At 32.6% G+C, this 15,459-nt stretch overlaps 1 protein-coding gene across 1 annotated transcript in view; it reads right to left on the bottom strand.

Moving 5' to 3' along the window:
- The window catches only part of CASD1 (CAS1 domain sialic acid O acetyltransferase 1), a 48,259-nt gene that overhangs the window by 28,876 nt on the left and 3,924 nt on the right, over positions 1–15,459 (bottom strand). Inside the window, exons 2-5 of the mRNA XM_019729718.3 lie at positions 11,629–11,725; positions 10,963–11,083; positions 3,156–3,200; positions 2,266–2,328 (exon numbers count right to left, since the gene is read on the bottom strand). Coding sequence (XP_019585277.3) covers positions 2,266–2,328; positions 3,156–3,200; positions 10,963–11,083; positions 11,629–11,725 — 326 coding nt within the window. The remainder of the gene's footprint in view (positions 1–2,265; positions 2,329–3,155; positions 3,201–10,962; positions 11,084–11,628; positions 11,726–15,459) is intronic.

Genomic DNA, 15,459 nt, shown 5'->3' on the forward strand with positions numbered 1-15,459 from the left:
TATCCTTACTTTTAGAAAACACATCCTGAATATTAAGAAGTAATCAGAAAATGGATAAAGTAAATCTACACCCCATCAAATATAGCTTAGGACATTATTCATAAACTAGTGTCTGCTTACCTCATCTCTATTCAACGCTCTCCCAAAATAAAGCACACAATATTAAAAATCAAAACTAACAGAAATAAAGGAGCACTTTGAATTCTAGCTCCAGTAACATTAAAACCTCTGGTGATTCCCTGAATAGGCTATATACTTTTATCTTTGGCATCTTTGCATATGTTATTTCCTGTGCACGGGAAAACCCTTCTTTCTTACTCCAAACCCTCACCTTTAAGGTCACATTATCTGAAAATTAGTTTTGAAAACTTTAAAAATTACATTTCGTGCCTATCCTCTGTAATGCTGTTGTACCTTATAATTCCCTTATTTTTGGCACTACATTGCTACCTTAATTACCTATATCTGCCACTCATCCAGAAGCTCTTTGAGGAGAGGAATTCTATTTTAGTTAACGTGGATATTAACAGTTAACAGTGTCTAGATTTGTAAATATCTGTTGAATAACAGTTGAGTCGGCTAAATTCAACTCTGCTTGTATGCCTTTAGATTTCTATAGGTTATATGATTATACGAGTCATCTTTTTGACCTATAGTTCTTTGGAAATATCTGCTCTCTAAAGCTTTCTTAGATTATCACCTACATTCCAACCAACTCCCATCCTAAGTGCCTCTATCCATGGTGCTTTCATAGTCCTTTGTGCTCAATCTATTGTTACCCTTCATCTCAGCATATCATCATTCATCAGAAAATCACTGTCACTTAGTGTGGAAATTCTACAAGGGCTGAGGATGGGGCTAATTCCCAGCCACATTCATAATATCAAGCACAAAGCTAGCAATAGTACATAAATAAAAATATGGATCTTTGTATTCTCAGGCTAGCAGCTTACTATGGAAACAGTAAAAAAAAAATAATCAATACATATATACTCTTTGAATAAATAAAACCAATCAACTAATCAATCTTAGGTAATTACATGACCATCTACCTAAATAAGTTAAATCTTTCCTTTCTCCCAATAACCTTAAGGAGTTTTACAACAGAATCTAATGCTCCAAAAACTAGCTCAGCAAATTATAAGAACTGAAAACCTGGATATAAAACATATCTCCAGGGTAGTAAATAACAAAGGTTTTCTTTAAACTTGCAGGACTTATAAATTATACTGTACTGATGTTTATCAATTTCTACTACATGAATGGATATAAATTCAGGTCTAGCACAAATACAAAACCTATGTTTAAATTACTTGAAAGTACATATAACATTAGTGTATATTTCCAGACATTTAAAAATATATAAATAAAAAACAAAACACAATTATGTAAGACTCCAATTTACCAGAAAATTGAGTTCTAGAAATTGTATGTCTATTTTCTTTGAAAACTTAAATAAATTTTCTCAAGGAAACAAAGTTAGAAATGTTGACCAGGTTCCCACCAGATCTTACAAAAGCTTATTTGGTGTATGAAGTGGTTGCAGTACTAAACATTTACTGTAAAAAGATGCAAAGAAAAATACCACTGTAGCACAAGTAATCAAGCAAAACAAGGTCAAAAGAATTGAATATTGTCTTATCCATCCCAAATGTAAATCCTTCTGGAAAACAATACACATTTAATTAAAGGACAGATGAGGCACTATGGAGACTACCACGGAAATTCTAAAGTGGTCTTGTGGAAACTTAGGGGTTTTCTGATCTTAATAGCATGCTTGCCTTTATATGTGATTTATCTCTGAACGTTATGAGCCAAAACATACCAGTCTCAACTTTTGGGTCACAAATATAATGATAAAAGGGAAAGAAAACAGGCTATTAAAAAAAAGTTTCCTTAAGTAGCTGGGCATGAGTGTCAAGCACAAAGTGACAAAACGCTCAAGAGAATGTGTGTTGTGCTAGAAAGATTACTTGGGCTTGAATTAACTGAGCTACAGCAGTAACAGAAAATTTTAAGTCTGGAAAGTGTGGGATAAGCACAATCGCCTTAGGGTTAGAAGGGTGATAGCAGAGATACTGGATCAGAATACTTTCACTTCTCAGTAAAGTGATAGAATCAATTCAGCACAGCTTAGTTGCTATCAAAAAGGTATGAAATACAGAAGTGGGACAGGTGAGGAAGGGGAGAAAAACAATGGATGTTGAAGAGCTTCTACAATTTGGTTGCATAAAACCAGAAAGGCCTATATTTTCAAATACAGACCTCAGTCCACACCTTGATACACTGTTTCATAGAACCATTAACTTCTGGATGCCACAGAAAATCCTAAGAGAAATGTAAGAAAAGAAAAAGTCAAAGAAACTGTTAAACCTACCTTTCAAAGTAAACATTAATATATCTCTTACTGTACTTAAAAGTAAAACACCACCTGTCTATAACATCGTCATCTACCATCTCAATTTGGCAAGACATTCTGCCTTTTCTCCTGCCACCTCCCCCCTTGCTCTAAGTACCCTTTGGGTTCTCCTGTAGCTCCGGGAATGTACCACGTGCTCCTTTTTCTCCAGCACTTTGCACATACTCTTCCTTCTACCAAAAATGTTCATAAACTCTTCCACTGCTCTTACTAATCTCTGAGGCTTCAATTAAAACATCATTTCCTCAATGAGGAAATCTACTTTTAGTTTCTTGATCTGGAACTTCCTAATGCCCCATTCCTTTTTGCCATCCTTACCACACATGCATTTATTTGTATGTAGAAAACTAGAATGACTTGCAAGCTCCATTAGGGGTGGGATATTTCTGTCTTGATTCCCACTGTATTCGCAATATCTAGGAGAAGTCACTGTTGACTGGGAATTCAGAAAATTCACATATATTCTTTTATGGACATTAATCCTGAACACATACTGGTTTCAAATTAATGTACAGGATTATTTTTTCCTGGATAAAAGTCGAGACCAAATTTTCTGTTTTATTCCACAAAATGGTGTACACAAACATTTATTCAATTATTTTACTATTCTTATCCACTATCAATACACTGAAATATATTTAGCATGTACAAAGCATTAGCCGATCTGCAAATAAATTAGCCAATAAATATAGTTTCGACATTATAACATTTCGCTTCTTATTTTATATGAACTTACCACTTTAACTGAAGCAATCTTGTCTTCAAAAGGAATGTTTTCATGCTGCCATAAAAAAGGAGACAACAAAGAAATATTAATGAATACATTTTACGTAAATAATTCTTCCTTTAGCTGCTTTTGTTGGTTTATTTATGCATCATATCTCAATTATCTATATTCAACTTGAAGGGGAAAAGACCTGCGTAGAATATCAGAAAATGACACTAGTGAAATTGTTTATATGTGATTTTCAACATCTAAGGTGTAGCTCAAAGATAAAACCTCAATTACAAACAAGCAGATATGTGAACTATATAAATTATCTTTTTGCCAAGATTGCCATAATTTTAATTTAGTCCCAGTATTATGTATGGCAGAGATGGATTGCTCCACTACATTTCCTGAGTTCATTCCCATTAGACAGGCAGGACAACATGACTAGTTCTGGCTGACATAATGGCTAGGTGTCATGTGGGGCACTTCCGGGCTGAATTTCCCGAGGCAATCCTCTAGTCTCTGATTTAACCTGGTGCAGAGACTGAAGGATGAAATGTTCCAATGGTACGACTAGAAAATGGTAGAAATTCCAATAGCAGGAATCCCTGAATGACTGTGTGGAGCAAATGAACTTCTGTTTTGCTAAGATTCTAGAGTGCTTTGTTGCTGCGGCAATATCTAATCCATTCTCACCAATATAAGGGTATAGGTCCTGTCTGAACAGGAATAGACGTATATGACTCTAGGTTATTATAGGTTTCACTTTGACTATTATAGATCAACAGTCCAGTTGGAGAAAAAATTAAAATCTGGAGACAAGTCCTTGTACCAAGGGTTCCATATAAAGAACAGAAATTCTTTCAGAGTTAAAAACCCAGAGTAGGGTAGGGACGGAAGTTGTCAATAAGAAGCTAATTCTGTTTCTAAAGCCAAGGTTGAAATGTTTTCATTAATTTAACTAGACATACAATATTTATTTTTGTATCTCTGTGAAATTTGCTTTTACCAACAACCTAACTTTTTAAATGATGCTTAAGTATCATTTCCTGAAAGGGCTCTTGGGACCACTAATTCAATGGCATGTTATATGAAAAGACTATCCTTGGTGAAATAAGTCTGGGAAATACTGGGTCAGACAAAATCACACAAGTGTTCTCTTCCTACCCCATCCCAACTTTGTTAAAATTCTTCCTCAAAGGAATAATATGTGATGAATTTCCTTTTTCCTAGTTTTTGCATAGCTCAGTTGATTCAACCTCTTTCTTCTTTTCCTTTATTATTTTAATGGGACATTTGATATATACAAAAGAATACGCCACATATATGTAAGTCACAAAGCACAGTAAAAGTATATTACAACTCATGAATCCATGGCACACGTCAGCGCATTACCAACACAATGAATGTCCTATGTGGACCTCTCCCTCTCTTAATTCCTTGCTTTACCTAAAGGAAACTACTATTTTGAATTTTGTTTATATATTTTTTATTATATAGTTTTATCACATGTATATGCATCCTCAAATAATATATTGTTTAGTTAACTTTCTTTCCAACTTTTAATTCTGAAAAATTTCAAACTTACAGCAAAGTTTGTAAAGTTGAAGAAATTATAATGACCACTCAAACACCCTTTTGCTGACCCATATGAAAGTAAATTGCAGATATAACATTTCTTCACTAAATTCTTAAGCATATATCTCCTAAGAACATGGACATTCTCTTACATACTGTAATAGTAGAATCCCGCCTAAGAAATTTGACAGTGATAAAATATTATCTAATCTAATATACAGCCCATGTTCAGATTTCCCTAATTTCCTGATGTCTTCTCTATAGTTCTTATATTTTAATCTAGAATTCAACTAAAATCAGGCATTGCATTTAATTGTTATCTCTTTAGTCTCATTTAATCTAGAACATTCCCTGACTTTTTAATGTATACATATCAAATTTATATATATGTCAATTTGTTATATCAATATCATTAAATATTATATTTACTATTTTTGTTGAGTCTAGGTCATTTGATACAATGCTCCAAATCTAGATTATAAACAGCACTGATATGTAGTTACCTTCTTGGATATGTCTCTTAATATATGTGTAAGAGTTTCTCCAAATAGTTCTAAAGGTTATCTACACAAATGTTCACCCTGACATGATAATGCAAATTATCTTCTGAAGAGTTTGTAACAATTAATACTCATTAACAGTTTATGAGACACAGTCTCTCTAATACATCCTGTCAGACTTCATATTTTTGCCATTGTCAAGTTTTAATTTCTGTCAGTCAAGTAGGTATGGTCTTAATTTGCTAATTACTAATAAGGTTAGATTTCCCTAATTACTAATGAGATTAAATATCGTTCATATTTACACCAGGATTTATGTTTCCTCTTCTGTGAAATACCTGGTCATGCCTTTCCTGTTTTCTGTTGGGTCATCATTTTTATTAATTTGTAGTTCCTTTTATCTCCTGGGTATATGTTACAAATATCTTCTTCCATTTTATAGCTAGTCTTTTTGCTTTAAGGTATCTTTTGATGAGCAGATACTCTTAATCTTAAATACATAAATTTATTTTTTATTTTATGGTATTTTTTGTTTCTTATGTAAGAAACTTTTCCATACTTGAAGTAATGAAGATATTCTCCTACATTTGTTTTCTAAAGGTTTCAAAGTTTTGGCTTCCACATTTAAGTCTAAATTCATCTAGAAATGATTTTACTTGGTGGTATAAGGTAGGGGTCCAATTTCACTTTTTTCCATATACATAACCAGTTGCCTCACCATCATTAATTGACTAGACCTTCCTTTCCCCAGGGATCTTCAGTGACATATCTATTACTTATGAAGTCTTTGTACATGCATGTGTCTATTTTAGAGTTCTATATTCTGTTCTGGTTTCTTCATTTAGCTCTACCAATACCACACTGTCTTAATTAATACAGAGTTAAAATAAGTCTTGATATTGAGGAAAAAGTCCTTTCCACCTGGTTCTTCAGATCTGTCATGGTTATTCCTGGTCCACTGCTCTTATATATAAAATTCAGAATCAACCGGTAAAGTTCCACAACAAACTATATTAGGATTTTATGCTAATTATATTGAACCTATAGATCAATTTGGAAATCACTAACATCTTTACAATACTGAGTCTTCCCATTCCAGAATATAGTATATATCCTCCATTTAATTATTAATATATTTTAAATTACCTTTGAAAAAATTTTATGATTTTTTTCTGCATATAGATCTTCCATATTTGCTACTTTTATTACTATATATTATATTGTTTTTGTTACTGTTGCATACAGTATATTTTAAATAGTGTTTTTTAAACTCCATATTCCTGGGATGTTGTTATGAGACTAATTTTAACAGATTTATTGAGTTACTATAATGAATTTTTGTGTGTTCATCTTATAACCAGCTATTAAAATTTGTATTACATCTAGTAAATTTTCTATAGATTCTTTGGGGTTTTCTATATGGATAATTATATCGTATGAAATTCTGAGTTTACTTCTTTGCAATCCTTACATCTCTAAATTAACTTTCTTTGGCTAAGGACCTCTAATACAATGTTGAATAGAAACAGAAAATATGAAAATTTTTGTTTTCTTCCTGACTTTAATGAAAATGTGTCTAACATTTCACCATGAAGAACATTTACTGTAGGCTGCTAGAATTTTTATCAGGTTAAATTAGAATATAAAGGAACTTACCTAATAGAGAAACAAGGATACCAATTCTCTGATATTTTCAGAACTTGCCTAATGGCCCAATATATGGTCAAAAAACGTTCCATGCGTGCTTTGAAAATACATATCCTCTCAATTTTTAGTGTATTAAGTATTGAGCTATAAGTTTGTAAAATCAGTATGTTAATAGTCTACTATGTGTTTACTAATTTGATTTCCTTATCCTATCATTAATTGCATGAGCAGTGCACAGTTCTCCACTATGATGGAGAACTTGTCAACTTCTCACTATGTTCATATTAGTTTTTGCTGTATGTATTTTAAGGCTAATTTATTAAATACCTATAAGTTTAAAATCTTAGTGATTTGAACTTTTCAACATTAAAAAGTATCTGTATCCCTGATAAGACTTGATGCCTTAAAATTTACTTTAAGTTATCTTTTTAAGTAGCAGAATGTTCTTTTAAAATCAATCTGATAGTCTGTGTTTAGCTGACAAGTTTAGACTACTTGCACTTATTTTGCTTATGTTTCCACTATATTACTTTTTGATTTCTAGCTCCTTCACATATGCAGATTTTTCATACATGCATGTAAACACCAATTCTTACATGTACATGTAAATGGCTTTTTCTATATATGTGTGTGCATGTGTACGTATGGGTATGTATGTGTGTTTGTATGTATAAAACACATTTGGCATTAGATGAGTTTAGTTTTGTTTCATTTTTTTCTTCTTCAGGTTTGGAATTTATAATTCCTAATTCTATCCTTTTAATCCTTGCCCTTGAAGTTTTACTAGGCATCTTTAACTTATGTTTTACGGTATAAAATAATACCTTCAAGAGTAAAGAGGATATTGGAACATTTTAACTATGATCATTTCCCTCTGACTTATGTTATTATTTGCCGGTTCTTTAGTATATTCTTTTTATGAAGTATAAAAAAAATTATTTAGACAGGCACTATTTGTTTAGATTTACAGACACGTTTACTATTTTCTGTAACCATTCCTTCTTATATTTCAGATAATTTTTTTCTGACTTATATCCCTCCTTCCTGAAGTTTATCCTTTAGAAAAATCCTTTAGTATAAGTCTATCTGGCAATAAACCCTTCCAGTTTTTGTTTATCTGAAAATGTCCTATATTTCAAGAATAGAGAAATTTCTATGCTAAGTATACAATTCTAGGTTGAAATTTACTTTTTCCAGAATGTTAAAGCTATTATTTTACTATGTCCTGGCTTCCAATATTACTACTAAGAAATGTGCTGGTCCAACACCTAGTTTTCTACATATAGGGCATTACCGTTATTGGCACCTGTCTTCAGGGCAACCTGAATCTCTACTGCATGCCTACTGCTATTGTTCCCATCTCTGGTTTTGACTCACAGTTTGTTCGTTTTCGGGGAGTGTTTCCCATTTCCTTAAGTTCTAGAAATACACCAATAAGTATTTTTTTTTAAATCTAGGATTTAGTTGGTTTGAGGTAGAAGGGGCCCCCAGAGTGTCTAGTTTGCCCTCCAGCTGGAATCAAAACAAACAGGTTTCTTTGCTGCAAGATTTCTCAAGTTTTTAATATCCTAGCCTAAATTAAAACCATCTAAGAAGGGGATATGATATCCAGCTCTGCCCAAACTTACTTGACCAGAACTTCTCACAGAATTAGTCTTCCACAAATCATAGTTTGAAAAAAGTCCTACTCTAAAGCTTCTTTTTTAAAAAAAGACTGCCTCAATACAGAAAAGAAACAAATTCAAAGAATTATTTCAATATTCCTGTTCCACCCATCCAAGGCTAAATATGTGTGTATGTGTGTGTGTGTGTGTGTGTGTGTGTGTATCGGCTTTTATAATATGCCAAGCTGCACTAGGCACAAGAAATGTATTTTTAAAAAACAATAATAATACACAATCTCTGTCCTCAAGTTGTTTAGAGATAAGAGCACTAACTAAAACACAATTTGGCAACTGCTCCACTAGCAGTTTGAACTAAATAGCTTCTCAACAACTATTTCTTTAAGACTGTGACAAACTGTCTTTGTTTCTTTTTTAAATGCATATAAATTTAAATGTATCGTATTTGATAATTGTGGGATAACTGTGCACCTGTAGAATAAAAAAAAAAAAAAAAAAAGGAAACCTAGGTGTTATAAGTAGCCTCAGAAGCAATGTACCATATTGTACCTACTTTTGGCTGTAGACTAAACCATTATACCTTTTTCAACTAACTGTTGCCAAATCCATTATTCCAATTTTCAGGAAGTCACATTATTCTAAGTCTAGAAATATTAAAACTGTTTCTTTGAAATCAGAAATCGACTTTTTAAAAGTTTACTAAAGTTTTTTTCTTTGAACTGTAATAATGTCATTAAATAGTTCCAACTCGTCTGTATAATTTTGTGTATAAATACAAACAGAAACTACATTTGTAGAAACCAAATAAAATGAAAAGTTGACTGTATTATTTTCCATTATTCAGCTTTAAAATCAATAGTAGCCTTTTCCAATGGATAAAACTTCTAATAGCCTACGGACTCTTCTTGCAAGGAATAGTTCCTAAGAATTTAGTCTCCACTACCATCATCTTCACTATGTGCCTAGGTACTTAGTTGTGAAATCCCTAATTTTCCAGCTCCTCACCACAGGGCAAGCTGATGTGGACAGGCAGATTTTAATCACAAATTGATGAGCTATTTCCCCTACAATTCTGAACTTTCTTGTACTTCACTTTTCTCTCTTTGCCATTTCTCACTCCCAATCATATGCAATTGAAGACAGGGATTAGCACCTTGGATCACTTAAAAAATGGATAAACAGGAGGAGATGATGAGATAATTCACACAAAAAATAATTTTTAACAAACATGGAGATATGTTCATGCTTGTTAACGTTTTCAAAGATATATATTTTATATATATATTTTTAGTTTTTGCACATATTATATAACATATAGTTTTGTTCATTCTCCTAGAAGAATGCTTATCTAGAAGATATATTTTTAAAGTAAGAACTTGTCTGTAAAAAGAACATATATTTGTTGTTGCATTGTTTTAACTATATAGCTTGACTGCCCAGTACCAATAATGCTGAAGAAATTTAGGCCCTGATGTACCTTGATTAGAGTATAAATTGAAAAAGCAAAGTTTTCACACAAAAATGTAAATAAAAACGTCCTCTTTTAAACTGCAAAATAAAAAAATTAGAAAAATACCAAAAGTTGAGAAAAGGGAAAGTTATATAAAATTACATTATATCCATTCAATATGCTGCCATTAATGAAGATCCATATGTTGATTATATAATAATATGGTGATGGGACGGCCAATGGCTCAGTTGGTTAGTTCTGAACAACAGGGTTGCCAGCTCGATTCCCACATGGGCCAGTGAGCTGCGCCCTCCACAACTAGATTGAAGACAACAAGCTGCTGCTGAGCTGCCGGAGGGGCAGCCGGATGACTCAGTTGGTTAGAGCACGAGCTGTGAACAACAGGGTTGCTGGTTCAATTCCCGCATGGGATGGCGGGCTGCACCCCCTGCAACTAAAGTTGAAAACAAGGCAACTGGACTTGGAGCTGAGCTGCGCCCTCCACAACTAGATTGAAGGACAATGACTTGGAGCTGATGGGCCCTGGAAAAAACACACTGTTCCCCAATATTCCCCAATACAAAAAATTAAAAAAATAATATGGTGAATTATGATAAGTGATAGGGAAAGAAGCAAGACATTACATTGTACATGCTAAAACATTACAAATATATTTTTAAAAAAAGAGACTGAAAACAAATATGGCAAATATTGAAAGGAGGATAAGGAATACTTTCTCTTTATTTTCTTTCTAGGGAATTTTTAGAAGATTTTCCATGGAAATAATTTATTATTTCTGAAAACTAAAAATTTAAGTTAATAAAAGGCTTGCCAGTCAATACTTTTCCCCACATCTTGTTTTTATGTTCCCCATTATCGCAAATCATCCCTTTTTTCCCTCCACTTTTCTCAAAACCAGAGTAAAACTTTTCATAGTTTCTTGTCTTAATGCGAAGAGGCACATTCCTCCTAACAATATTCAGTCAGTTAATTTTTAAAACAATACCCTCATGACGAAAATAGACATGTTTTACCTTATTTCCTTCTTCTTTGAATTGAGGATTAATTAGTTTTACAAAAGAATAAAACAATTGACGGATCCTGGAATCTCCAATAAATGCAATGTGTTTATCCACAAGGCAGTTCTTTGCCTCACTGAAATCACAGAGAAACATTAATTAAAATAAATAAAATCAGTACATTGACATTTCAACGACATAGTTTGTGAAGAAATTAGTACAGCATTGTTATACATAGTTACACTGCTTTAAAAACAGGTGGTCATATTTGTTTAACCTACCAGTCCCTATATGATCCAACAAACTCTCAATAAGAAGAGCCCCCATTTATTAAGTGTTTAAGATGTACTCTAACCATATTTGCTTTATAGCCATTATTTCAGAATTAGTCCATGAGGTAGCTCTCCAAGACCCACAGCAGGAGTCTTTCACTCAAGGGCAATACTGTCTTTCGCGTGCTTATATCTCACCGGAGAGAAAGCAGCTTGGCCAAAGCTCTTTCCCTAATGTTTTTGGCATCAATCATACTTTGGATTCACTTTTACCCCACCCTCCTTCACCAATTCTCTACAATCATATAAAGAAGTACCATACAGCACTTTCTTTGCTTCATCAAGCCCTCTCCACTAGATATTACAATCCATCCTAGAAAAAACAAACAACACAATGAAGAAAGCTCACCTGATTTTGTATTTATGCATCATACAACTATGAGGTTGCCAAACTTTCTCTCCAAGGAATCTGCCACTTGATAGAAGGTATTCACATGAATCATTGCCTATAACAGTTAAACACAACAGTGTTGTAAACAATAGTTAAATTTTCATATGTTGGTTATCTGATCCCATGTAAACTCTGTGAGACAACAAAGTTTTCAATCCTGCGCTATACCTGTTAGGTGCATATTACTCATCCATGAGAAACTCTATAAATATCACTTCATTACTATTCAGGAAGATAATAGCCACTAATGACAGTTCCCTCACCCTAGAAGAGGCTCCTAACTCCTAAATGGTACATTCACTGCTCTGGCCATTCCTTCTGTTTTAGGGTTTTTTTCTGGGGACATCATCTCAATCTCAAACTAGCCTTTATATCTGTTTATCATTCCTACTTCTAGTTGGGAAAGAAAACTTTAAGAGATAAAAGAGAAAACTTTGGAAATGAATTCAACTATTCCAATACACAGTGTTTTAGCGTGTCTGGAAACCTAGTTAATATTGAAGTATTTTCTATGCTTACTCCTTGATTTTCACAACTACCCTAAGAGGAAGTATGTCATCTCTATTCTACAAATGTGTGAATAGAGAAAAAGACTTACTCGAGAGACCCTCTTAAAAAGCTTAATAAAATTGCATCCTTTTACAGTCTTGCAAAGATAAGACTTAAAACTGTCAGCCGCAAAGTGGCCGAAGATACACATGGTCAGTATCAGTAATAAACTGTAGATTTCAGTTATTAATATTCAGCCTCTCTACTTCCCTTGACAGCTCTTGCCTTCTTTTAGGATGGCCAACCAACAGCTCCCAGTTTGGCTGGGGCTGTCACAGGTTTACACAGAAAGTCCCACATTTGGGAAACATGCCAGTTCTGTGTAAACTGGGACAGGTGGTCACCGTTCTTCCTTTGGCCATTTTCTGTACATTTGCTTAAATGAGTGAAGTTAAAGAGGGTGTTGGAGTTCTTTAAAAAGTTCAAATATGTCAAATGGTGAGGGATAAATGAGATGTTTAGATTAACCATGGGGTTATAATATATGTATTATTTAATTTATTCTCAAGTTCTTTATTAACAGTCAACAGCACACTCTATTTGTTTTAAAATTGTTAAAGTCAGGACAGGGAATCTGGTAAGAGAAATATTACAGAACAAATATTGTACTGAACCATTCAGAGTGGGGATAGGGGAGACCTGAAGATATTTAAAGTAGAACACATCTCTTTTCTCAATCCAGTTATCTATTTATCTGGCCAACATACATATCAAAGGTGATACAGATACAAGCAAAACAGTTATGTATAAATAGTGAAAATGGTACTTCAGTGTCATAAATTCTAAACTAGAACAGAAAAGTACAAATACTGTATTACTGTGTTGGTGGAGAACTGATAAGGAAAGCAGAATATCAATTAAATTTTTGCGATTATATATGTAGCCTATGCAAGCTTTTTGTATTTCAAAGAATTTTTAATAACATCTCTCTAAGGAAACTATAAATAATCAGTTCTTAATTCTTTCTAATTATTAAAAACTAGTTCCAGTTCTAAAAAACAAAATTAAGCTACATAAATAATCAAGGAGTAAGAAAGAATAACTACAGGAGCATAACAATTAGTAATACATTTATATTCTAAAAAAGTTATAAGAAGTTGCAAATAACTAGGTAGTCTTTGTTCTTCCTTTTCTTCTTTTCTTTCTTCCTCCCTTTTTAAAAAAAAGTTATTTGTGTTTTGTTTTTTAATAGAAGCCTAAATAGAAACACATCTTGATCAATCTTCAGTATGTGGGGTTATATTCTTTATTAATCATCTATATGGGTTCTCAATATGATTTTCTGGAAATGGACATACCATGCCAACATCTTAAAATAATCAGTCTTTTCTCCACCAGAAAATGTATTTAAAAATGCAAAGTTCTTTGTTTCCTTCTCAATACTACTACTCACAAACTATTTTTCAGTAGTTCAGCTCGTGGAAAACAGCTCTAATCTGATGAGCCCATATTGAAAATAAAAAACCTGTAGCAAAACATCTGAAGTTCTTACTAAGCAAAAAAACACTGTAAACACAGGACGTATTTTGAGACTACTAGTCTTTCCAGGGAAGAAATTCTTAATTTGCTCATGAATGCTTGTTGACGATGATTCTTCTTAAAATATTTTATGATGCAAAGGTTGTTTTTTTTTTTAATAATCCCTTATCTGAATTTAATAGTCTCTGTATATTAGTTAAGGTCCTATTAGAAGACAAACCACTAACTATTTTAATAGACAGAATCTCATATAAAGAATCATTAGAAAAGTAAAAGAATTGCTAACTAGACAACTGAAAATACGAGAAGAGATTGGCTTTTTTATATTTGTATTTGTCATAAAAATAGTAGTAATAATAAATACTATTATAATCTGATTAAAAATAAGTTAACCTAATCCAGAAAAGAAAACTACACAAAATTCCAAATTCTAAAAGAAGTTTTCTTTTTCTGGGAAAGAAATATATTTTGGATCAAATCACTAAATGTAAATCTAGATGTTAAAATAAGTGAATATGCCACATTTTTATTATGTATACTAACAATATGCAGGCACATATTTTACTTTCAAAATTTACCCAGAAAAACCCCAAACAGAAGAAAATCTCCAGTCATTACATTCAATTGCCTCATATAATTTTGATAGCTACTTTAATACAACCAACGTGAGATGAACGCTGCCAAGTGCTCAGATAAATCAAGCCATGAAAACACACCACACACACACACACACACACACACACACACACACACACAGTAACTAAAGGGATAGAATTTACTTCAGCTATCTCCAATACTAAGATTATCTAGATGAATGGCTGTCTTCCTCTTCATTCTGTTATCTTAAGCATAAGCATTCTGGTTTGTCAATCTAGTTTTAGGTGTTTATGCATGATTTTTCTATAATAGAGAGATACTAAAAAGCAAGCAAAATAAGTAAAAAGACAAACAGGAGGAAAAAAAGCTGAAAAACAAAATGTAACAACTAAAGAAAACATCTGATGTGCTACATAAAGCATAGCTTTTATTTTCCTTTGAATAGAATACCTCTGGTACACTGTACCTTTAGACTGAATTATCTTACCAAAGCTGTGTGTTTTTTACTACCAACCACGAAAATACCAGATCATACAGTTTACAATATAATCTACAGCATATTTTGTTTGCCTAAAATTCAGCAAGTTATATTTTAGTCTGTGTTGAAAAAAATCACCATTTACATTTCTCTTAAGACAAGCTAGGAGTGCCTCATTACAAGTAGTGTCATATAGATTAGGATTTTTCTAGCAAAGAAAGAAAAGCCTAAGAGAACTACAGCTACTTTCTTGCTTTAATTTTTGAGGCTTTGAACTACTTTTCTCCAAAACATGCAATGTTTAACATTTGTATTTAATATGCCTAATGATAGAAAGGAATTAGATTTCAACAAAATTAAGGCATTTGAAGCAAGTTAACTTTGTCAATTAAAAAATAAAAATATATCCAGATTGGAACTACCCTTAGGGTGACAGATACTGGCCTCTTTTCACAGAAATGTTTCCAATCTGTAATCACAATATTAATGGACATTTTGTAATTCAGTAATTAGAGGCTGATAAAGCTTGAAAAATATATAGTTAAAAGAATAATTACTTTTTAAATGTCATTCTACTATATTATGTGGAAATATAATGCAAAACAAAACAAAACAAAAACACACAAAAAAATAAACTCTACTTTTTAAACTCCAGATCAGAACATGCTATTAGGACATGAAATTCA

The sequence above is a fragment of the Rhinolophus sinicus genome, chromosome 4 (genome assembly GCF_057876585.1).
Source record: "Rhinolophus sinicus isolate RSI-liver-muscle chromosome 4, RSI-T2T, whole genome shotgun sequence".
NCBI classification, from domain to species: domain Eukaryota; kingdom Metazoa; phylum Chordata; class Mammalia; order Chiroptera; family Rhinolophidae; genus Rhinolophus; species Rhinolophus sinicus.